The 24,139-nt window shown below is 34.0% G+C and overlaps 1 protein-coding gene across 3 annotated transcripts in view; it reads left to right on the top strand.

Moving 5' to 3' along the window:
• dom (domino helicase) overlaps positions 1-24,139 on the top strand; it is a 107,934-nt gene that overhangs the window by 39,100 nt on the left and 44,695 nt on the right. For all 3 annotated transcript variants that reach the window (XM_089086501.1, XM_089086500.1, XM_089086502.1), the window contains 8 exons: positions 2,291-2,496; positions 4,613-4,729; positions 9,409-9,737; positions 11,605-11,807; positions 13,515-13,684; positions 15,447-15,590; positions 18,159-18,326; positions 23,341-23,454. In XM_089086501.1, coding sequence (XP_088942627.1) covers positions 2,291-2,496; positions 4,613-4,729; positions 9,409-9,737; positions 11,605-11,807; positions 13,515-13,684; positions 15,447-15,590; positions 18,159-18,326; positions 23,341-23,454 — 1,451 coding nt within the window. The remainder of the gene's footprint in view (positions 1-2,290; positions 2,497-4,612; positions 4,730-9,408; positions 9,738-11,604; positions 11,808-13,514; positions 13,685-15,446; positions 15,591-18,158; positions 18,327-23,340; positions 23,455-24,139) is intronic.

Here is a 24,139-nt window from a genome sequence, read left to right on the forward strand (position 1 = left end):
ATCTCTCTCCCAAGCCTTAACCCCAAACAATTCTTTCCTTAAATCTTTTAATTCACTACACTTCCCCACAAATTGAACCAAATCTTTCTCTTTCCCGCACATGGGACAGAAGTAAGGACCATAAGCTTGCCTAACCCCTCCCATCTCTCACTTCCTTCTCTCACCTAGTGGTAACCCATCTGACCTAACACAAATAATCAACTTTAGTTGCCTCTTTTGAAGCTCCGCCTTAAAATATAGTTCTTCTTCCCACTGCTCCTTAACCTTTGCATATAACTCCAATGATCGGGTCTCACTCACTTACACATACCACACCTGGATCTCATGGTTCCTTAACCTCTCACTTACTCTACTTGCAACTGCTCCTTCCTTTAATCCAATCCCTAGCCCACCATTCCATAGCTCTGAAAATCCACAATCTTCCAATATCTTCTTTATTTGCTTCTAATATTTTGAAAAATATCTTTTTTGGGGATATTTTATTGAAGAATGACAAATTTGCTCCTTCCTAGTTTTTGAAGAGTACATTTTACTCCCATCTAAGTTTTCATGAATTGACGTTTCTGTTTGACGTTCTTGGGCAATTGCCAGCTGTACAGATGGTCAGCCAATCCATACATAATATTTCCAAGAACAATTATCGCAGTGTGGCTAAACCAACAGTGGCTACAATTTTGTTGTTGGTTGTATTGTTTAATAGAGGCGTGTCTGTTTATTTTTAATCTAATATTTATGTTTTAATCTGTTTATTTAATTTTAAATTTCGTCATTAAAATTAACATGTTTACTTAAATATGTTGCTCTTAAATAAAGAAGATCTAACATATCATAATTTATCAACCAAAAATTAATTGTCTCATTGGGGGTTTGCCATAGATTGATAGTTTTTTTCTTCTTCTGAATATATAAATGAAAAACGTTTCTTATGTGTCCATGCTCTTTGCCTTTTTTCCTTCATCCCACACAATTGTCGCATTGCCACTTAGACTCTTTCAAACTTTTTTGTTGGCATATTTTTTTTAAATATGGCACCCTCGTTTGAAAGAAGATCAATTCAGCCAAATTACCAACCAAAAAATGCATATTGTTTTTTTTTGGGTGACTGGTCTGAGACATACTCGAACTGTTCATAAGCCCAATGGGTTATGGCTGTCCAACGAACAATGTGGCAATTTAAGATAGAACCGACGTTGCGACTTCTGATTTCAATGTACCAATTATCTGCTGGGGAGGTTGGCCGAATTTTCTTTCTATAATATTTGCACTCGATGTTCCACTTGACCCCTAGAACTGTTCGAATTCATTGGCTTTAGCCATAACACAAAAAACACTTTACTTCTCTATTTATGTTTATACATTTTGATTTTTTTTCTGTCTATTTATATTCTATAGATTGATCTTTCTGTCTATTTTCTGTCTATATTTCTATTATTATGTTTATTTTTATATATAGCAGAAAAGTAACCCACTCTTCGAAAATTTGAGCCTTTTCTAGGATATTTTATTAAGAGAATGCGGTGCTTTATAATCATTTTGCAACCCTCAGCGTCGGCTAAGCGTCACAAATACCAAAGGCCATTAGCGAATTCTTCTAGAGCACTAACCACAATCGAAACTGTAAAATTTGACTGAAGAGACGGTGATATATTCTGTCTCTTTTATCGGCGAGCTTGTCAATCAAAGGGTATGACACCACGAGGAACTCCCAAAGTGGCTAAATCGGCTAAATACTCCCGAAGTGGTGTCAACTCCCAAAGTGGCTAAATAGCTTAATAATTGTAATTTCTTAGAGTTGATTTTTTTGCGTTTACCAAGCAGGTATGCTAGAACATTTTTAGGATTGCCATTTCCTGAACTTCAGAAAGGAAACTGCTCCATTTAATCGAAAAAAAAATCGCCACTTTCGGATGATGTACGTTTCATTGAAATTGAATATCTATATCTCTGTCACAAAACGGGGGAATTTAAAACGAGTTTTTCTAAGATTTCCGGGAGATCAGGTGTTGGTTTGAGTTATCTGTTATTTTTTCGGATTCCTTGTCAAAGCTGTACAAGTTATGGCAAGACCGCTCATTCAAGTTTAACAAATAAAAATTATAGTGGACGAGATGGGTGATTCTTCAAGGTACCGCATCCTCTTGTCTCTTTCAATTAACAATTAGACCAGGTGTTTGTATATTTCTATTATCTTTTTTACATAATAGAGAGAGAACACTAAATAAAATAGAGAACTAAGTATAAAAGTAGAATAAAGAGAGAAAGAGAGCAAAGCTAAATATTTGATTTTCAGGAGAGGGGTTAACTGCAAGACAGCCAATTATCCCACCCTCAACTGAGCCAAACCGAACAAATGGACATTTGCTTCAAATTTCCCGTAGTTCCAATCAAACAGGAAATGGAGAACAAAGACTGAGTTTGAGCGTGCCTCCCAGCTCTACCCTTCCACAAACGCCTATTAGAATTATCACTTCGGTTAACAGACGGCCTTCAGTATCGGTATGTATTGTTGTTTTTAGTAAACGAGTTTTAAAGAGGATCACACACCTTCCACAGCTCGTCATAAATAGAATTGATTTGTTTGTAATAAATAGAATTGATTGTTCGTAAACTAGAAAAGTTTTTGCTTGCCTCTTCATAAATCGTTTGTGGAAACAACGGAGAGAATTTCCTCGTCCAAAAAATCTGAATAGTTGCATACCAAACGAAAGAAAAGTCATAAAAAGTTCCGATTTTTAGGTATAAATAGACCGAAGATGGATTTAAGGGGAGAAAAATATTTTAATTTTGATGTCCTTGGTATTTTAAACACCCAGGTGTAAACAAGGTTTGACAAAAAATGTTTACTGTATTTTAAACAATTTCGGTCATGTAGTTGGTTATCGTTAACTGTTCTTTACTTTATTATATCCTGTCATGTTAAGGGAAGACCCAGTAGTGATTTTATAATCCTGCCGTAACTACCCCAACTAATTTAACCTTGGTTTTCTATGCCTCCAGGATCAGGTAACGATAAATTTTTATTGCTTTGAATATTAATTTCTTTAAAAAAAAGGGAAAAAACAAGAGCAAAATACACTTCGGGTCCCAGTGAGGGCCTGCGTGTTCTAGTCCTTGTTTTCGGATTCGGCTATAACTGTAACAATCGGTTTAACCTTGATTTTCTATTCCTTCCGTATACGGTAGTGGTAATCTAATCCTTATGCTTATATTGCATTCTTTCAAAAAAAGGGGAGTACATTTGTGGTCCCCACAGTACCCCGCTTGTTGTGCTACGTCACATAAGGTGATTTTTGTATTTCCTTTTTGTACAGTTCTTGCATAATTGAAATATATACTTAAGGTACTTCAGACACAAATATCTTCAGACGAAGTATTTTGAACAACCTCACAGAATACATAATTATCAAATAAAGCGGTGAAAAGGGGGCTCTTAGAAGACCCCAGCTTGGTAAACAATTTTGACGACGCAGTATATAGCTGTATACAGTTTCGATCCTTAGGTGTGTGTGGGGGGGAGGGGTATTCACGAGTGTTTTGAAGCTTTATTTTTCTATTTTCTCAGTAGAGGGAGCATTACCCATATCAGGATAGATTATTTCCTTAAATCCGTCTTAGCCAAGTGTGTAGGTCTGGGGTTCAATCGTCTTACCCGCGTTTTTAGGGTTTCAATTGTCTTCATATGTTCATTAGGGAAAGTGTGTTGTCACACTTTTAATGCGAAATTTCCGCCTAAAAAAAAAGAGAAAATAAATTTTGTAATACAAATGCTTACGGGCAATATTAGAAAACTTATATGGTTATATCTTGAAACTGAAAATACTTCTTAAAATTTTGAGAGTTTTATAGTTATCATCTGCTTTGTCTAAATTGCCTCGTAAATTTAAGAAAAAGAAGTCAAGTGGTAAAGAAAACTAAGCTCTTCATCTGACTCTACGGAGCCATTGTCCCTGAAAAATGACTAGAAATAGAAGTAAATCTTTAATTTTTAGTTAAAATCAGTTCTTTTAAAAATAAATTAGTTTTTTTTTTTTACTAATAAAGGAAGTTTTATAAATGTTTTGAAATTAGTTAGTGTTTTTGCAATATAAATTAAAAAAGTAACATTTTAGACACTGGTTTAATCAATTGTGTGATTAAAATCTTTGATAACGGAATTTTCTATTTGCAATGGCGTTTGTGCGGTATCCTTTCACTTCGCCCAATAGTCAATATTTATCTTTGCATAGGATAGGACTCTGACTAAAATCATCCCTCCGAAAGATCACTGTTTTAAGTTTGACATTACATAATTTGATTATTTGAATTCTTGACAAGTGAGCTGTTAAGAAGCCAAATTGGTCAAGTCATTTTTTTTTCCTGGTTTTAAAGCATCAAAGCATGTGTGTTCATAAGGGTGCTGTTCAGTATGCCTCAAATTTGCAGTGTGCGTCTAGTGTTCATAAGCGTGCAATAATGTGGCGTAAGTGTAAAACCATTTTTTTCCCCAGAGAAATTTTTTCCCTTTTAACAGGTTATGGTTACGAGTTGTCACTGGATAAACTACTGTGATAGAATGAAATATAATTTGTGTACCATTTTCCTCGAATGTCATTTACTTTTTTTCTGCTTTTAGGAACCATCTGTATCTGATGAAACCAAACCTCATTTAAATGGCGAAGGAAGGTCAGTTCAACCGGACAAACCTTATATTGATCCGTCACTGCAGTATGATAAAATAACATTGACCAGGGTAAGTTTTCTTTTTTCTACCTTGGTAGGAAGTCATAATTAACGTAAGTGATGTGATTTTGTCTAATTAAATGATTTTTTTTTAACTACATTTTGTTCAAGTTATTGATTGGCACTTCCGACTTGGAATTTCGAAGAAATATTTTGTTTGTAATTAATTTCCTAGAATGGCAATAAAAAAAATTGTCAATAAAATGACAATATAGCAAAAAGACAATGCAAATAATAGATAAACACAAAGAAAAAACTATGAGAATAACTAAATGACAATATAACAATAAATAAAATGACAATTAACGAATACAATATTTTGTTCTAATGATGTATTGCCAATTCTTACTTGGAGTTTCGGAAGAAAAAAAAATTTTGTACTTTCTTAGAATGACAATTTAAAAAAAATGTCAATAAAATGACAATATAACGTGAAGTACACTGAAGATTGACAATAAAAAAATGTAATGAAAACGAAGGACAATAAAAGTGGATTTAAAAGAGTGAAATTAAAATAAATATTGTTTAAGAATATATGAAGTGTCATTCTAATTGACTGACCGGTAGCGGCAACACTGAAGAACAGCGTAACTTTATATACTCCGTCGATTAGTTTAATGCATTTCACTTTATCGTGTTTGGTGCGCAGGACAATTAGAGGTTTTCTTTATAACAATATACATTCTATTCCCTTTTCTCACTTAAAAAAAAAATTTAATATCAAAATCGTTTTTTTCATTCCCTTGATGCATGAAACTTCTTCTGTGTGCAAAACAAATGCTTATTAATAAAAGTAGAAGAAAAAAAACTAAATAAAATTGATTTTCACTTGCAATTTGGAAATTGGAAAACATGTTTTCTTAGTAATTACTTAGAATGACAATAAAAAATTCTCAGTAAAATGACAGTATAACAAAAAGACAATCCAATAATAGATAAACATAAAGAAAAAAGACAAATATAATAATAAAATGGAAGTAGTATTAAAGAAAAACTTAAAAAACATTAGAAATTTGCTTATGTATATTTTGTTCTTTTTTTCGAGTCGGACAAAATTGGGGGGGGGAGTTCTTCTTTGTGTCAAACAAATGCAAATAAAAGTAAAAAAAAAAAAACAAAAATTGTAAATAATTTTTTTTTTTTTTTAAGGAAAATGCACGTTATCTTTTACAAATAATTTTAAATTGTCACATCCAACTTTGAATATTTAAAATAGATTCCAATCGCCGGGCAAAATGGAATAAATTTACTCAATCAAATTTGTGAATTAGTTTGAGACTTATAAAATCACTAAGCATTATGCAAACGTTGCTATTATGAAAGCTTTGTGTGCAGCTTCTCTCGTGTTCTTTAAAGCTAACAAATTGCTTCATTTCTTCTGTTCAACTGTACTGGGCTGTATTATTTATATTTGTTCGTTAATTCCCATTCACAATGAGATGTAACAAATATTAACAAATATCGAGATTTTACTACTCTAATTAGAACCTAATTAGAAAATTTTCAGCCGGTCAGAAAATTCCGTAAAAAATTAGCCTAATTAGTTTTTGCGGAATTTTCTGACCAGCTGAAAATTTCTGCTTGACGCAAATTAGCAATAGACGTATCTCAGAATTGTTGAAATCTCAGTGTGAATGGGCCTTTAGATGTCTCAATCTGACCTCCAAATTTAATGTGGCTTTTATTTTGCTATGTTTGTTTTTTCCTGTTTTATTCTTCGTTTGTTTTGTTTTTATAGGTTATTCAGATATTATAGATATATTAAAAATTAAGTTATGAATATATTAAAAATGAGTTTGGCCTTTGTTTGAGTCCATTTTTTATTGTTGTTTTTTTTTTGTACTTGGTTTTATCCCCTGGTAGCACAATGGATAAATGTTCTGCTTGTCAATACGGGAGCGTATGATTCCCGCTGTCGCCTGTCTGGGCGACAGATTTGCCACCTGCACTTGTATAGGAGACACAGTAGCTGAAATGTCCATTCGACGCTCTATGCACTATCAATGACTCTAAAAGATCTTCATCCATTTTACCTTTCCTGGCTGATCCATGGGCTTTTAGCCCTGATAGTTCCCTTTATCAAACAGTTCGTTTGATAATGAACTGTAAGTAAGGAGCGACCCGGCTCAATGGTAACCGAAACTCTAAAAAACGAAATTTTGATACCAATAGATACATAAAAAGAATCAGATTTTAATTCTTGATGTCACATATATAAATTTAGTCAAGTTTAGTTCTACCCATCAAAAGTTACGTGCGTGATAATATTTGCCTGATTTTCTAAAAACGGGGAAAACACCCCCTAAAAATTATAGGACCTTAATGAAATTCACACCACCATATTCAGCGTATCAGAGAACCCTACTGTAGAGGTTTTAAGCGCCTATCTGCAAAAATGTGGAATTTTGTATTTTTTTTGCCAGAAGAAAGATCTCGGTTGCGTATTTATTTGTTGTTTTTTTTTTTGTTTTTTTTTTCAGGCGTGAAAGTATCGACCCAGTGGTTCTAGGATATAGCGGGATGGCACATTTGAACGGAAATTAAAAGTTCTAGTGCCCTTTTTAAGTGACCAATAAAATGGAGGGCATCTAGCCCCCTCCCACGCTCATTTTTTTCCCAAAGTCACCCGATCAAAATTTGGAGATAGCCATTTTGTTCAGCATGGTCGAAAATATTATAACTATGTCTTTTAGGATGACTAAATCCCTCAAAGCCCCCAGGGGGAGGGCTGAAAGTTATGAACTTTACCCAGTGTTAACATATAGTATTGGTTATTGGGAAGTATACAGACGTTTTCAGGGGGAATTTTTTCTGGTAGTGGAGGGTGGGGGTGGGTCGGGGGTTATAGGGGAGGATCTTTCCATGCCGGAAGTGTTCATGGGGGAAGGGACAGTGCTATGAAGGGGGTGCCGGATTTCCCATCATTATTTTAAAAAAATCAGAAATTAAATATAAAAAACAAGTTTTTCAACTGAAAGTAAGGAGCAACATCAAAACTTAAAACGAACAAAAAAATATTAGCTATGATTGTGATCACCTTCTAGTCAATGCCTCGCTCTTTAAGCCAAAGATTTTTTAGTACTTTCATAAGAGCTATTTATTCTAATTAACGGCCTTTGTGATTAAGGGTCATTTTTAAAGAATTGGAACAAAATTTGAAATTTAGCTTAAAGAGCAAGGTATTGACTAGGGGGCGAACCCCCTAAAAATACGTATTAAAAATATATGAATATAGAAGTTCGTTACGTAAGTTAATTCGTAAGTTACGTATATTTATTACTAATAAAACCGTTCGTAAATAAAATTCAGCGAGTTTCGAAAAAGCCATTTAACTAGATAAAAGTAAAATTAATATGTAAATTTCGTTGTAATTATTCATGCACGGTGAGCCAAAATCAAAACCTGCATTAATTAAAAAACGTTCACAAATTAAATAAAAAAAAACGAGTTTTTTTTTAATTGAAAGTAAGGAACTACGTTAAAACTTAAAACGAACAGAAATTATTCGGTATGTGAAAGGGACTGTCCCTTCCTCAACGCCTCGCTCTTTACGCTAAAGTTTGACTTTCTCACAACTCAATTTTTTTAAAAAACAAAATTTTGTTTGAATTGCAAATTTTTTTAATTAACTTTAACGAAATTCCAACCATCAGACTCAGCTTATTAATGAACATTATTGAAGAAGCTTCAAACTCTTGTCTGCAAAAATGTGGAATTTTGCATTTTAAAATAAAAGCTGCATTAACTAAAAAACGATCAGAAATTAAATAAAACGAACAGAAATTATTCCGTATATGAAAGGGGCTGTCCCCTCCTCAACACCTCGCTCTTTACCCTAAAGTTTGACTCTGTCTCACAACTTTATTTTTTTAAACAATAAAAAACTTTAGCGTAAAGAGCGAGGCTTTGAGGAGGGGACAGCCCCTTTCATATACGGAATAATTTCTGTTCGTTTTAAGTTTTAATGTCGCTCCTTAATTTCAGTTTAAAAAACTTGTTTTTTTTTTATTTAGTAACTTGGGACTTGGTATATGTTCCTTCTTCCTTTCTTCCTTCTTTTAAGTGCTGAATTTATATAAATGTCTTCAAATCAATAAAAGTCGATAAAAGTAAAAAAAAAAAAAAAAAAAAAAAAGAGTCAAGAAATAACTTTTCCAGGGTAAACCTGTGGTGCTGAAAAGATAATTAAAGCAAAAAGTGACATGTTTTAGGCTAAACCTAACTGCTGTATAGATAGATGGGTCTGGAGTATCTTTATCCTTTTATCTATACCTGGTTGATTCATGGGCTATTAGCCCTGGTAGTCCCATATTTAGTAACGTAAGGCTTGGTATATGCTCTTTTTTTCCTTCTCTTAAGTGCGGAATTCATATAAATGTCTTCAAATCACTGTATGTCAAATAAAGGCCAATAAATGTGAAAAAAAGTCAACAAATAACTTCCAGGATAATACTCCGGTGCTGAAGAGATGAACAAAAGCAAAAAGAGTGACTTGTTATAGGTAAACCTAACTGCAGCATGGATCAATGGATCTGGAGGATCCTTTCCTGGTTTATCCACGGGCTATTAGGCCTGGTAGTTCCATTTTTAGTAACATAGGGCTATGTATGTGTTAATTCTATCTTTCTTCCTTCTATTAATTGCGAAATTCGTATAAAAGACTTCAGGTTTATAAGTGACTTGTTCCAGGATAATACTGTGGAGCTGAAAAGAAAAATGGAGCGAAAAGAGAGGCTAGTGTTTTTGGCTAAACTGAACAAGCTCAAATCTGCTGCCTGTCCTGTTTATGGGGAAGATGTTCAAAATCTGGTCTCCATTTTGCCTACCTCAAACCAACCCGTTCAGTCCCTTCGACACGCTGATCAACCTTGGTCTGTTTCTGGGTCTGTGAATGTTAGTAATGCCATTGCTTTTAGAGGGTTGAGTCGTAAAAGCTTTTGGAGTCGTACGACCAAATTAGAAAATCTGGTTAGGACTCCCGAAGAGCTCGCTCAAGAACTAACAAATATTTTAACTAGGTAAGCTGTTTTTGTTTTATTTCATGTCTTTGTCCTCTGAAATCCTCTCTTAAATTTTATTTTATCTTAGTCATCGTTGCTAACTAGTGTAACCTATTGTTTTTGTAGTCAGACATAGCCAAATTCAATTCAGTAGGCTGCCTCTTGACACTTTAGATTTTACTAACACAAGTCCCAGCGAATGATGTTTGTTGATTATAGATAAGCTCTAAAACATAGATATGTTACAAGACCAGCCTTTTCCTATTAAAGTAAAGAGCAATGTCAAAATTAAAAATACGCCGATGCGAGTGGGGGGGACATTTACTCCAAGCACTTTAATTCACTATTCAGGTTGCTGGTAATTATTACCTACCAGAAAGGTTTCAGAATATTATTGATTCTTGTTCTCCAAAAACAGAAGAGCATAAAAGCTAGTTGCACCTAATGGGGAAGAGGGGGATCCCCCTCCCTTAGATTTCGAAAAATACCTTTATTTGGTATTCCCATGGGAAAATGCTCCTTTTTGGGGATTTTCATTGAAAAAAAGAATTGCCACTCCTCCCCCCCCCCCCCAAAAAAATCGTTACTTGGCACCACTGATAAAAGTTCAATTACGTTACAATAGACCACAAAACAAAAATTTCTAAAAATTATAATCTGCAACATAGACATTTCTACTAGCATTGAAAAAAAAAAACATTGTTGTAATCAGAATATATCTTTGATTTTCGAAGTATATTTCAAATTTTGTATAGCGCGGGGGGGGGGGGCAACATTCTGGTTTTTAGATGGGCAAAAGGAAAGCGTCGTGAGGTCCTGTATGACGTAAAAATGTTTTTTGCCGTGAATTAGTCAAAAACGCTGGCTCAGCTAATTTGGCCTTGATCGAGACTAATTTTCTACCTTGGTGGATGAAAGTATCTTTGAAATTAGATTACGAAATTACATTATTGATTGGTTTCAACACCTAAGCAAGTACTAAACCCTGATTGCTTACATTAGGAATCCCCATTTCACCGTAAATAGACTTTGCCAACCAAACCCCCCCCCCACCCCCATACATGACGCCCTTGTCGCTTATATCCCGTTTATCCAATATACTTCCCACACCGGATTGCATGAGCTTAGGTGATCTAATGGTTTTGCCTTATTTTGAAACTCACCACTGGTGAGCTTTTAGTAAGAGAATTAACCCGTTAATATAGTTTCCTATTTTTAAATGTTTTAAATAGCCTACCTTTTTTTCATTATTATTTATTATTATTATTATTTTTTAGCAACGTTGTTTTTACTTGAAATTGCTAAAAAGATGTGCTTTGAAATATCAATGAACAATGGCAAAAGTCAACAAATAAATGCTTACACTAATGGCTAATAATTGATTGAGTCATCCGTAAGACAGTCTACAATTAAGCTGTTACATTGAACTGAAAAAAAAAAAAATACGCCTAAGGTTATTGTCTTACATTTCCACACTTTGGAAATAAGAGGATAATATAGATAAGGATGATCAAAATGTAATTGAAACCGCATTGTCCGGTTGATTCTCCCTTTGAGGACAGCTTGGAAAATGATTTTGGCTATTATATCAGAAGCAGGAAAAATTTCAGATACGACCTTGTGGCGTGACACTGAAGACATTACACCCGTTTCTCAAAATTCTTTGTTTCTTTATTCCAAAATTGACCCTAGTAAGTTTATTCAAAATAATAGTTTTTATTATCAAAATTATTAAATAATGTTAATTAATGATTAATAATAACATAATTAAATAATAATTATATAATAAATAAGTAATCATAAAAATAATTAAAACCTTTACCAGTTTTTTCTTCATTATGAAATTGACCCTATTAAGTTAATTGAAAATAATGATTATTTTAAGATTCACATTTGTTGTTCCTGGAGCAATGGCACCGTTCATTAAAATGCATGCTAGTCACACGCCCCCTTCAAGGCTGTGGCGCGAACAACGAAGAGAATTCATCTTCAAAAACGAGCTGACTGTCCCTGGAACTATTTTACATACCACAGCCAGTGCTATGATGACTCAATTTCCGGATCCTCGACTCATCCAATATGATTGTGGTAAGAAGTGTTAACATTCCATAGTTGTTAATCCTGTTCCATTACTTACATTGGAGCGCAAATTTTTTAGTGAAATCGGGCACGTACCTTTTGTAGTTTCTGTAGCATTTCGGTATTTCAAAAATTTCAATATTTTATAGATTTTAATTATATACGAGTTTTAATAAAACAGAAATTCTATGTATTATTCAATAATAATATAATTAGTTATATTTAAGCAATTAATTTTGAATAGACTATAACTATATAAATAATTTATTAGTTTACATATGTAAATGTATGTGGAATCTACCAGGTAGAATGTAGATTCTGTGTTGGGAAGCATGCATGTCTCATCTTGTCAGCAGGCATGTAATATACCAAGAGTGGGGAGCAGGTCTTTGAGATCGTCAGGGATTCATTAAAATGTAGGAATAGTAGTGACAATATACTGCTTCTTCTCATTCCTGTTATTGTTTTTCGCCAAACTGCATATAGATATGTTTCAAATATTCTTCTTAGCTTTTTGGCTTCTTAGCTTCTATATTTATAGTTTCAAAAAATATGCTTTAACGTTGAAATTATGAATTGCCGTTATGATTAGCGCTATAGTTCTGTGAAATTTGGTTTTATCAACGAGTTTGACCATTAATGTGATGCGAGTATTACCTTTTGGGAGTATTCCCTACTTATAGATTAGGAATTCCCTACCTATGGGGAATATTCTTGTAAGCAGGACAAATTCAAAGACAATCAAGGGCTCAGGGTTAAGTGCTCCTATTGCACTTCCTTGCTGAAGAGCCACGAACCGGAGGTTAGCACAACCGGTTTGGATTATCGAGGCTAGTGTCTTCTTCTTTACCTTACTCTTAAGAACTTGCAGTTATATAACGTAAAGGGATAAAGCGCACCTATGAAATAAATTCTTTAGGCAAGGTAGAAATTCCATAATCTTAAACTCAAATTACTTACAGAATTTTGTTTTATTGGGGGGGGGGGACTCAATTATGGGGAATATTACTTTTTAGGTCTTATATATTTAAATAATTTATAATAAAATTAAAATTTCAAAATATTTTATTAAAACTGCTTACGTGGATTGGTATGCAAGGAGCCATTTCTGACAGCCTTTATCTGGATCCCGGAATAGTTATGGAGAAAAGAATTAGCGTACCTATTTTTCTAAAATTTTAAAGTAATTTGTATCAAATAAAATCTTATATTATAGAGGCTAATTTTTTATTTCTTCCTAAATGTATGTGAAATATACCAGATAGAATGTAGGTCGGGTGTTGACCCTGCTTGTCTCATCTTGTCAAGCCGACATGTGATGTACCAAGAGTAGAGAACTGGGGAGTGGGGAGCTGGTCGTTTGGATCGCCAGTGGCTCATAAAAGTGTAGGTCTAGGAGAAACAATATAATTGTCTCTTCTCATTCCTGTTATTGTTTTTCGCCTAACTACATATAGATATGTATTATTTGGAGGGGGGGGGTGACAGACTCAATTACGGAAAATATTTCTTAGGTATAATATTTCATTGTTGTTTTTTTTATGGAACTTTGCATTTTGGAAGAGGGATTTTGAACATAGTGGAACTCCTGGTATGGTTTTTATTACCGTCTCTCAAAAACTTCAGTACCGGCAACCCCGCCCCGCTTTTTTTAGATTTTCAAAACAAATGTTAATTGTCTGAGTATCTTGCCTACAGACTGATATCATTTTTCAGGTAAACTGCAAGTGTTGGATCGGTTATTGCGTGATTTGAAAGTGGGCAAACATCGAGTCTTAATATTTACACAAATGACGCGAATGTTGGACGTCCTTGAAAGTTTTTTAACATTCCATGGGCATACTTACCTCAGACTAGATGGCTCTACCAAAATTGATCAAAGACAGGTTTGTATCCTATTCATATACGAAATATCACTATACTAATTATTTTTTTGTCGTGTCTTGTAGTGGCACAGAGGGATTCATCGCTGCTTGGGCTTAGGAAGCCCGGCAAGACTTTCATACCTAGACATGTATGTCTAGCCTTGCACTTACTTAAGCATGGAAGTTCAGCTAGAAATGCATGTGAACTCCTCTTAAGCATAGATGATAAGTATAGTGCAAAAGATGCTTCATTATTAGTAGACTTTGAACTCTTAGACACAGTTCTAGACTCTGTAACTCGATGCTTAGCTGCAGTTTGTTGCAGCTAAGCATCAAATTTTCCTTGAATTGCCTGGATATTGGTCATGGTTACGGCATGCGCTGCAACCTAGTAAAGAACGAAGTAAAGCCCGTAGTAACCAAAATCTTAATAACGCCTTTTGAAAAAAAGTCTAGTGCGTAAGAAACACCATTTGAACCTGATTTCAGAAATGGTAACTTATTTTGACTAGTCTTATGACTAAGTTCGTTTCGAAATAAAGTGGGAATTTTGAAAAAATATCCTTTAAATACCTCGAAAATGGTATTGGATCGAAATGAAAACTTCATTATTGGACTTTTAAAAGCCAAAAACCCCTCATAGGAGAATTACAGTCCCCCATCTTGAGAAACTAGGAAAATCTATTGCGCATCAGAATGTCTGGACAGACACAAATCTGTCCAGGCATCCTGGACAGACACATGTCTATCCAGGAGAGAACGCATAAATATAACAAGAACGCATCTGAATGTCGCTTAAGATATTTATTGTGGGCAACTTTCCGATATCTCTGTGTTCAGAATAAAATACAGTGACAATTTTATCAATTCGCGAAATAAGAATTCAACGATTACTGATAAGGAATTTTCAATTAAAAAGAAAGAAATAACAGCAGCTGTTCAGGCTACCAAATAATTAACTAACAAAGTTTGGAATTTGCCTATTTCAGATTCTTAATAAATGGGAAAGAACTTAGCAGATAATTACATAGTTGGCTAGGATAAAGAGTTGCCTTTGGATTAACTTTTTCAAAGAAAATAATTCAGCTATTTTTGGGAATCTATCAAAATTTAACTCTTGAGAGTATTGATCGCCAAGATAAAGCCATTTTTAAAATTACTGTTGTAATTACCATGTTTGCTACCAGAGGGCGTAAGATGCCAGAAGCGTAGTTCAAAGAGAATAAAGAAATCTGGAAATTCAGATTAAAAAAAAAAACAATTAACATTAAGCAAATAAAATCAACTAAAAATAAATCACTATAATAAATTTAGCTTACGGGTAAACTGCCACCTAACTCCTATCTCTCTCTCTCTCTCTCTCTCTCTCTCTCTCTCTCTCTCTCTCTCTCTCTCTCTCTCTCTCTCTCTCTCTCTCTCTCTCTCTCTCTCTCTCTCTCTCTCTCCCTCCGCCATTCTCTCTCAGTCCCTCCGCCATTCTCTCTCACTCTCTGTTTCTTTCTCTCCCTTTCTTACTCGTCTTCGCTGTCCGATATTCATCCCCCTTTACTGTATTAGAATTAATGATTTTTAAATTTTTTCAAGTATAATGGAAGTTATAAATGCATGTAACTTGATTTTAAATGTTTCTTTCTCTTCTACTGCTTTTGAAATGATGCTTTCTAATTTGTTCTCCTAGTTTTTTGGCAAAGATGAAAAAATAACCCACTGATCACTCATTAGTCTTCTCTTTTTCCCAAATTAAAAAGTGTCAAAATAATCAATTTGATGTTTTGAATATTAGGCATTAATGGAAAGATTCAATTCGGACAAGCGGATTTTTTGCTTCATTTTATCAACAAGAAGCGGTGGAATTGGTGTGAATTTAACTGGAGCTGACACAGTAGTCTTCTACGATTCGGATTGGAATCCTACAATGGATGCCCAGGTAATATTAATTATTAATGTTATTAATTAATAACTAACATTATTAAGGTAATACACTTTAGCGTTAAACACGGTTGTTGAAAGGCCTATGTAATGTAAAGTGTTTGTAATGGGTTGGAATACTAACACACTAACCAAATATTTAAAGGAACTTAAATAGATGAGAGGACGAAGAATCACGGGTTTGCCAAAGGCCTTCTTTTTTAAAATCAGATAATATTCTGTTTATTTTGTTTTTTGTTAAAAACATAACAGTAGTTCAATTTGGTTTTGCTGCAAACGCTAGTCATGGTTGTGGTGTCAAACGCAACCTACTAGAGAATGAGCTGTAGCCCATAGTAACCGAAAATTTGGAAACGCGTTTTGAAAGAAAAACGAAAAACTCATATTAGTAAGGGTCGCCATTTAAAGCTACTTCAGGAATAGTGACCGAGTGAGGAACAGGACCTGGAACCTCCTTAAAACGGTGTGGATCCGAATGAAAACTGCACTACTGAATCTCATCAGCAGCGACATAGCAATATCACTTACACATAGGGAAGCACTGCTGTGTTCCTTCCTTTTCTTTTTTTTTTTTTTTTGTCGCTGCTAGTGGGGCCCTAAAACATCCAGAGATATTTAATGGTTAATTGAAAAATTAATTCGTATTCAAAAGTTATGAAAACCTAATTCTTGTCTGCGAGCTTAGTATTAGTCAAAAAAGTTGCTATTAAAATAAAATGTAGTGTTTGACAAAATCGTTTTAAGTAGTTTTTGCTTCTTTTAATTTCTTCCCTCAACTCCTCTGAATATAAGATTACGAAGTTGAAAGCACAAAATCTTTTTTTGCAAGAACTATCTTGTTATCTGGCTAAAGACAAAAATGTGCAATATAAATATCAAGCTGTGCTAACCTGCATTTCCATATGGATTGTGGGTAATCGGACCTATGATACAAGTATACCTTTTTTTGTTTATTCTAATTTAGTTAGAGATATTCCACAGGTTGATTTGTAAACTATTAATTTTCTGTAATAAATTCTGTCTCTGGTTCCAGACTTGCACCACTCTTTGCTTAGGTACAACAGAGTTGTTGAAGTGTAAATGTTGTTGTAAGTGTTGTTGGGATGGAAACGGATGTTGCTTGTTCTATATCTTGTGTTATTACTTGAAACTGCTTTATAATTTGCAATTATGAGAATTTTGACAGCTCTGGTACTGTTATATTAATTAGTGAATAGGGTTAAAATGGCGGTATTTTTGCTGTGGCGTCGAAGGAGACCAATTATTCGGCTATCTTAACAACTTCGTTGTTTTTAATTTGCCAAAATGTATTTTGTGTTTGTGAAATTTCGTTCAAGCTGCTCAAAGTTTTGTTTCATGAATTGAAATTATAAATGTATTTATTTATAAAGATAAATGTAAGATCAAGATAAATATATATTATGTATAAATATATTACGAAATATATATATTTATTTGTGCCCGCTTACAGAAATAAATAAAAAAATCGTATTTAACTCTACAGCTTAATTACCAGTATTCAGTTCACATAAACAGTTTCGTTAGTGAATCATGAATTTTGCTGATAAATCATTCTCAGAAAGATAAAATGTTAAATATATAAAAGTTTGATAGTAACGGGCGCAAAATTTTAAAAAAGAAAGTGCGGGTTAAAAGTAGTAACCTGGGTTCAACTTCTGGACAGGCTCAATTTTTTTTTTACCCGACGCAAAGACCTTTGTGAAGAAGCTACGTTAATCTGGATGCAATACTATGCAAAAGTTAGCATAGAATGAGCAAAAAAACATGGTATCAAGCAGCTTAAGAAGGTATAGCTTCTCTTTGAATGTGTAATTGCATTTTGGAAGCAACAGATTGTTAATGTTTGAATTTTTACGGATGGAAAGCGTGTTCATGTGTAACTATTAAATTATGCTTACTCATTTTCATGGACTAACTCAGCAAAACCGACAAAAATATTTGATTAATTAATTGATAGAATTGTAGTTACGTAAGTTACGTTATTGTAGTTCCGTTATTGTAGAATCGTAATTTCGTAACCCAACAGAGTTATGAAAGTTGAAAAGAATCTTTATTTGAGTTTTTGAAAACTTAAGTTTGAATTTAATGCTCTTAAAAGGGTTAGGATTCAACTTGTTTTATTTTTAACATGTTTAACTATATTTTAGCTTTTTATTATTATTTTTTTTAGCATAAATAGATTCTTTTGGATTTAAGATGCTGCTATAAAATGTTTACAAAAAGTTTGGCTAGTATGTAGACCATAAGTAGTTGAAAGACGTGAAAATGCACATTATGATTCTGTTCATTTTGATTCTGAGATTTGAATCTGATATGTAAATGTATATTCAATTCTGATTCTCAGGTTCAGGATTCTATTGGGTCTAAGAAGTATTTCAGCAAATGTCATGACTAAGCGTAAATTAACAATTTTACTAGCAATTGGCTTTAAATAAAAAAAAAACGAAATGCAGCAACCTAGAAAATGTTTTCTCAGAGGACACTGTTTCCATTTATACTTTGTTAATGGTTTGAACCTCTAATTAACATTTTTTTTTTTGTCTAGGCTCAAGATAGATGCCATCGGATTGGTCAGACAAGAGATGTGCACATATATCGCTTAATATCAGAGAAGACGATAGAAGAGAATATCCTGAAGAAAGCCAATCAAAAACGGCTACTTGGCGATCTGGCCATTGAAGGGGGTAACTTCACAACGGCCTACTTTCAAAAAGTATTTTACACTTGATAATTATTTTGTGTTTTTATTTTGAAAATAAGGGTATATTCAGACACACTGGGAAAACGACCTAGCGTTTTACCAAAGTGTATGGGCAGCTTATAATGTTGCAATTGTCGCGAGTTTCGGAAAAATCACTGAACACAATCTAGTGTTTGGTGTTTTCACATTTTCCTCAATTTTTTGTGTTTTTTTTTTATAATGTTTTGCGATACACTAATTTTGCCTTATTATGACATTCGGGAAATGCCATGAAATTCCAAACGCTTGATGGTGTCAGGGACGTCCCGAGGGGGGGGGCCCCCCTCAACTTTTTGCGTTCGGTAAAATTTTCGCCAAAGGTGAAAATTTTGCAAAATAAGCTGAAATTTGGCAAAATTATTAATTTCTGCAGAAAATTGGGCATAAATCAGGTAAAAATTTATGAAGATCCCCCCCCCACACAATAAAATGAGCCTCAGGACGCCTCTGGATGGTGTTGTGTATCTTTGTTGACACTAGTACCAGTTTCCATTCTTGGTGGAGTGTTACCCATACCCCCTGGTTCGTACCACAAAAACATTGATTTTGGGGTGGAAGGGTCTTTGTCGTAGAGACAGGCAGATGCAACACTCAAGACATCGGATTCAGTGCACTTGGTTGGCTTACAACCTTCCTACTATACTCTTTTTACTCTTTTGTCATTTGTTTGTTGATAATTTATCTTTAAGAAAAAAAAACTATTTAGGTTATTAATACAAAATTTGGGTTTGAATTTTTTTTTTTTTTTTTTTTTTTTTTTTTTTTTTTTTTTAGAAAATGTAAACAGTATCGGTTTTGTGGGCCAGGGATCTCTGTATATGGTGATTTACCCGTGTGTCTGAATGTACTAAAACTTAATTCCCAAACAGTTTCTAGTAGATAAGGCTGACTTGAAATCCATATTCTAGGTTTCTTATTTTACCTCTTCCCTGTCTAGATTTTGAAAAATACCATCTTTTTGTGGGGGGGGGGGGGGTATTTTAATAAAAACGAGGTTTTTTTTGGTATTTCTAGTGGAAAATTTGGATAGATGACAATCCCCCCCCCCCCCCCTTCACGATTTTTGGTAAACCCGAGATTATCACAAAACTCGTTTTTGTCAAATTTGTGCCACCCTCTCCTCGAAAATTAATACTGATTATTAAGTTACTGTTTTACGTTGATTAATTAGTTGTTTGATACACTGAATAATCAAAATGAAATGAAAAAATGAAAATTTTATTTCATGATATCATAACAAAAAGATATCTAATCAAAGTAGAAATTGAAAATCAAAATGACAATACAAAATGCACGACTTTTTGTAAGCTGAGTTGTAGCTTATGTTAGTGTGGGACTGTCATATTTTCTTCTGCTTGGGGGATTTTCCATGGGGAGGGAAGTTTCCAGAGGTGAACTTTACAGGGGAAATTTTTCACTGCGGGAATTTGCCAGAATTCCTATACGAAATTCTTTTTTTTATGTCTGGCTTTCTCTTCGCCGACTCAATTTTACGCGTGGAGATATTAAGGATAATTGTCCGGGATAAACTGTCATCGAAACTGATTTGTCTAGAGGATATTTCCATGGGGAGGGGGGTTTTTTCTGTGGATGTAAGCTTCCGTCAATCGATTGACTCAAGCATGATTTACCATCTAGGAGCCTATTTGACACTTGAGTCAAGCGTTGACGGTGATTGATAGAAAGTTTGAATGACTCAATCATTTTGATCAAAAGCAGTGTGTTAGATTAGCTTTGGTCGAGATTGAAGGGCTGATTGAAGGGTCGATTGAAGAAGGTTCAAAAACACGTCGATGAATTGACGGAAACTTTTGATCAAAATGATTGACCGTCTAGGACCTCCTTAAGATTAAGGAGGCGAATACTTTTGTCTGAATAGTAGCTAATTTGGTATATATAGTTTTTGTCCCCTTTTTTCCCTTTGGGAATTGTTTAATTTAATCTTCAGTTTAAAATAATATTGCTTTTAATGTGAGAAAAAATCGCGAAATTTGAAAAAAAACGTGAAATTGCGAACCTCTTAAATCTTGTTTTCTGTCTGATTTTTTTTTACTCGGAACCATTAAGCTGGTTGAATTTTTGGGTTTTGTAATTTTATTTTAAAAATAAAACGGCTTATTTTCTTAAACAAACAATAATTCTATCCATGTATATTTATTTTTTATCTGTGTGTTCAAAACTAAACACTTCTGAACCTAGCGGAAAAGTGAAAAACTTGGTCAAAGCGATCAAAGACTTTAGAGTCTAATTAGAGTAAAGCCATGACAGATAGTCTCTGAGAGGCAAAGCTGACAAAGCTTTTCAGAGTTATATAAAAATGGTTTTTTTTTTTCATTTCTTAATGATAGTCTGTCACCCTAGAGCAGAACTAAGGCAGAAAGGCATGCAATAAGGATAATTCAGATAGTCTATTAGTTCTGTGAGCTATTTGAAGGCGATTGGCCATAGACCATATTATTGTTGCTTCCTCGGATTGGGTCACGACTTTTAGAAAGATTTGTATTTGCTCCCCTCACCCCCTCTGAATATAAGATACACGGTTGATAACACATAATCTTTTTTTGCCAGTATTATCTTGTATCTGGCTAAAGACAAAAATATGCAATATAAATATCAAGCTGTACTAACCTACTGTTCCATGTGGATTGTAGGTAATCGGACCTATGATACAAGTATACTTTTTTCAGTTTCATGTTGTTGCTTATTTGTTTTATTTTAAAAGGAATCCCACCAACAGGCTGATGTCAAACTTTTGGGGAAGAAGAAAATTTTTGTTTTAAGGTGGGGCTTAGGGGGGAATTGAAGCGGCGAAAATTAGTTTTGGGGCATTTTTTATACTGAGGGATATAAAAGGATCTATCTAGGGAGGAGTGGTCTATATTTTCCACCCTTTGTGGAAGTACGCTTATTCACTTCTGTTTTTAGTTTTTTATTTGTATATTTTATCTAGGTTCGTAACTTCTTTACTTCCTATGTTTTGGACATGAATGGGCTTTTGAATATGACAAATGATGGTTAGAGTACCGAGGACACTATACACAAATTCCGAGTCTTGAAATTGGTTAAGTGGAAGCTTATAAATCATACACGTCTCAGAAATTTTTTAAGATTACCAGGGAACTTTATTTTTAATGATAAAACGTTCGGTACAAGTGTTCCCTTTATCACCTAACGGGTGCCAAGTTTGAAAATAAGGAACGTGTGTGAAAAATCAACAGAAAAGGGAGCAAAAATGATATATAATCATGGGGCTCCACAATTTGTAAATTTCCCGATTTCTGTAGCGAAAGAGAAACACTGCCATAAATCTAAGCTATACATTAATATACTATTAAAATTATTCAAGTTTAAACACTTGCTATTAGCTAAATGACTTACCTACGAAAAAATGTTTTTAGAAAGGCAAAATATGCTGTCCTATTCTATTATGTTTATCTCTACAGACATATCACTTTTATTACTGAATTCCAACTGGCCTATATTTTTTCATTGTCTCTATTTATTTTTGTATTGCTCCACGTCGGGTTGTTGACAAATGGATGTTAAAAACCGTTCTGTTGAATTTGTTTAAAACAAAAGGAGTTCCCCCTTGTTTCTCCCTACCAGCCTCGAGCTTAATGTTTTGTAAATGGTCTGGTGACTGAAATTAGACACCCCTGAAGGTTTAAAGCCTCGATTATAAGTAAGAAGAGTTTCAAAACCTAATTTGTTAACAAATCAGTTAATTGCAAGCTTTAAGAAAAAGACATTCCCATTTGATAGCTGCGAAGTAAGTCTCATATTATTAATTGTTTCGCATTAAAAGCTATGCTTTACGACAGAACAGTTATAATAATATTTTGTATATCTGGAGTCTGAGCTTCGTTCGGTGATAATTATTCGTTTAATAAGATAATCGTTAGTTCTCCTTTGTGAAAAAAAACGATCTAAATAGGTCATGACCTAGGGATAATTCGTTTAGGGCCTTCATTAATTTTGTAAAAATATTTTCCACTAGAATGACGTCATAAATACCCATACATTAATGGTTTTACTTTCTATAAAAAAAGGGTAAAGAATACGGCACATTACAATCCCTATCGGATTGTAATCCGATATCATCCGTATCATAGCCCAATCCCTATATAAGTCCTGTTAGAATACGTGTTAATTACAGATTTGGAGATGGGTTTGGACTATTGGTCTGAGTCTAGACCATAAGTGTCTTATCAATAGAAAAGGCATTGGACGTCATAGATCTATTGATCCATCTATTATGAAAATAGAAGCTATTTGCTCTTCGGAGCTGGAGGATTTCCCTAGTAAAAGTGAAAAAGTAAAGAAGGCTATCAGGGGAGATGTGGCAAAAATAGCAAGTAGTGCATTTTAGATTCTATCATTGTTTAAAATTATTCTGAAAAGGAAGTCCTTCCAGAGGCTTAGGTGGATTTTCAGTGCCGAAAGCATCGCCAGTTCTTCTGTCCCTTCTTAACCCTCCTTACCCTCCTGTTTCGACGATTAAAGCAAAAAACAGACAAAATACGTGTGCATCTAAATGGTGCCAATAGATGTTGTGCCCAGGGACAGCTGTGCTCCTTTCCCTCCTCCCTCCTTGCTGCATCTCTTTAGTCCTTGTCATCAATTTCAATGGGGGGTTTCCTCCTTTTCTTATCTCACATGGAGTGGAGGTTTTTATGTTTATCTTTTTTTTTTTTTTATGTCGTAAATAGTAAAGAATGAACCCAAGGAAATCAGGCAGCAGTATGTCCTAAATACTAGGTTTTCTATGTTTCCTACGTGTTGTATTCAAGGTTAGTAAACTGGTTGCTTCCACAAATGTAACATTATCAACTAGATATGATATTAACATTATAGGCTAAATGTCCTGGATTCTAATCTATTTTAGGAATTTTGTACTTTTTATTAACAATCATACTTCAATATGATGACAATAGGATAGGCATTAAAGAGAATCCTTATGCATTTCTCACTTTCTTTTTTCTTTTAGCAAACTATCCGAGATCTGTTTGAAGTAGATGTTTCAGAAGCAGACGCTGCAAAAAGGCTTCAAAGTCAGAGACATGTTTCATCTGTGTCCACAAAAGATGTCACTGGTCAACCGGTATGGAATCCAAATTCCTTTTTTGTCTATTATGAAAAAAAGAATCATCATTCAAGTTGTATTAAGAATGAGGAAGGAGGGGAGGTGAAATTAGAAGGAGGCGAAATGGAACAAGGGAAAAAACCAGTCCTGAGTGTCTACCAATTGAATTTAAAAAGTTTAAAGTAAGAATGACGTTAGACAAAAAAAATAATAATAATAAAAAAATACTCTGGGCCCTTCTTCGGTCTATTGATACTTGAAACTGAGATTTTCTCAAACTTTGGGGAGAATTATGAGGGAGTAAGGCATTTTCGTTTTCGCAATAACATTTACTATTAAAATTGATCAAATTATTTATTACCATACCTGGATCAGCTACAAATGGGATTCATTTTTCTCGCTAAACATTCTTTTTGCGCGTTTTTAAATTTTTGATACTATGGGCCATGGTTCGCTCTTTACTATGCTGTCCCTACATGGGCAAACCTTGAAAATCGGGATTCTCGATTTTTACCTTTTATTTTGAAGTTCAATACGGTTTTGTAAGTTTCCGCCTAACCAATCAGAATATTATTTCCACTGTCCTCCCTATTTCAAATACTATTCCGAGTATGTTCTGGCTTGTGAAAATCAGCTGTATTGAGCTGATTTTATAGCATGTAAAACATTGTTTTTGTGAGATATTGCTATAAGTAGGACACAT

Source organism: Artemia sp. Qi Xiang Cuo, chromosome 3 (genome assembly GCF_049724085.1).
Source record: "Artemia sp. Qi Xiang Cuo chromosome 3, ASM4972408v1, whole genome shotgun sequence".
Lineage (NCBI taxonomy): Eukaryota > Metazoa > Arthropoda > Branchiopoda > Anostraca > Artemiidae > Artemia > Artemia sp. Qi Xiang Cuo.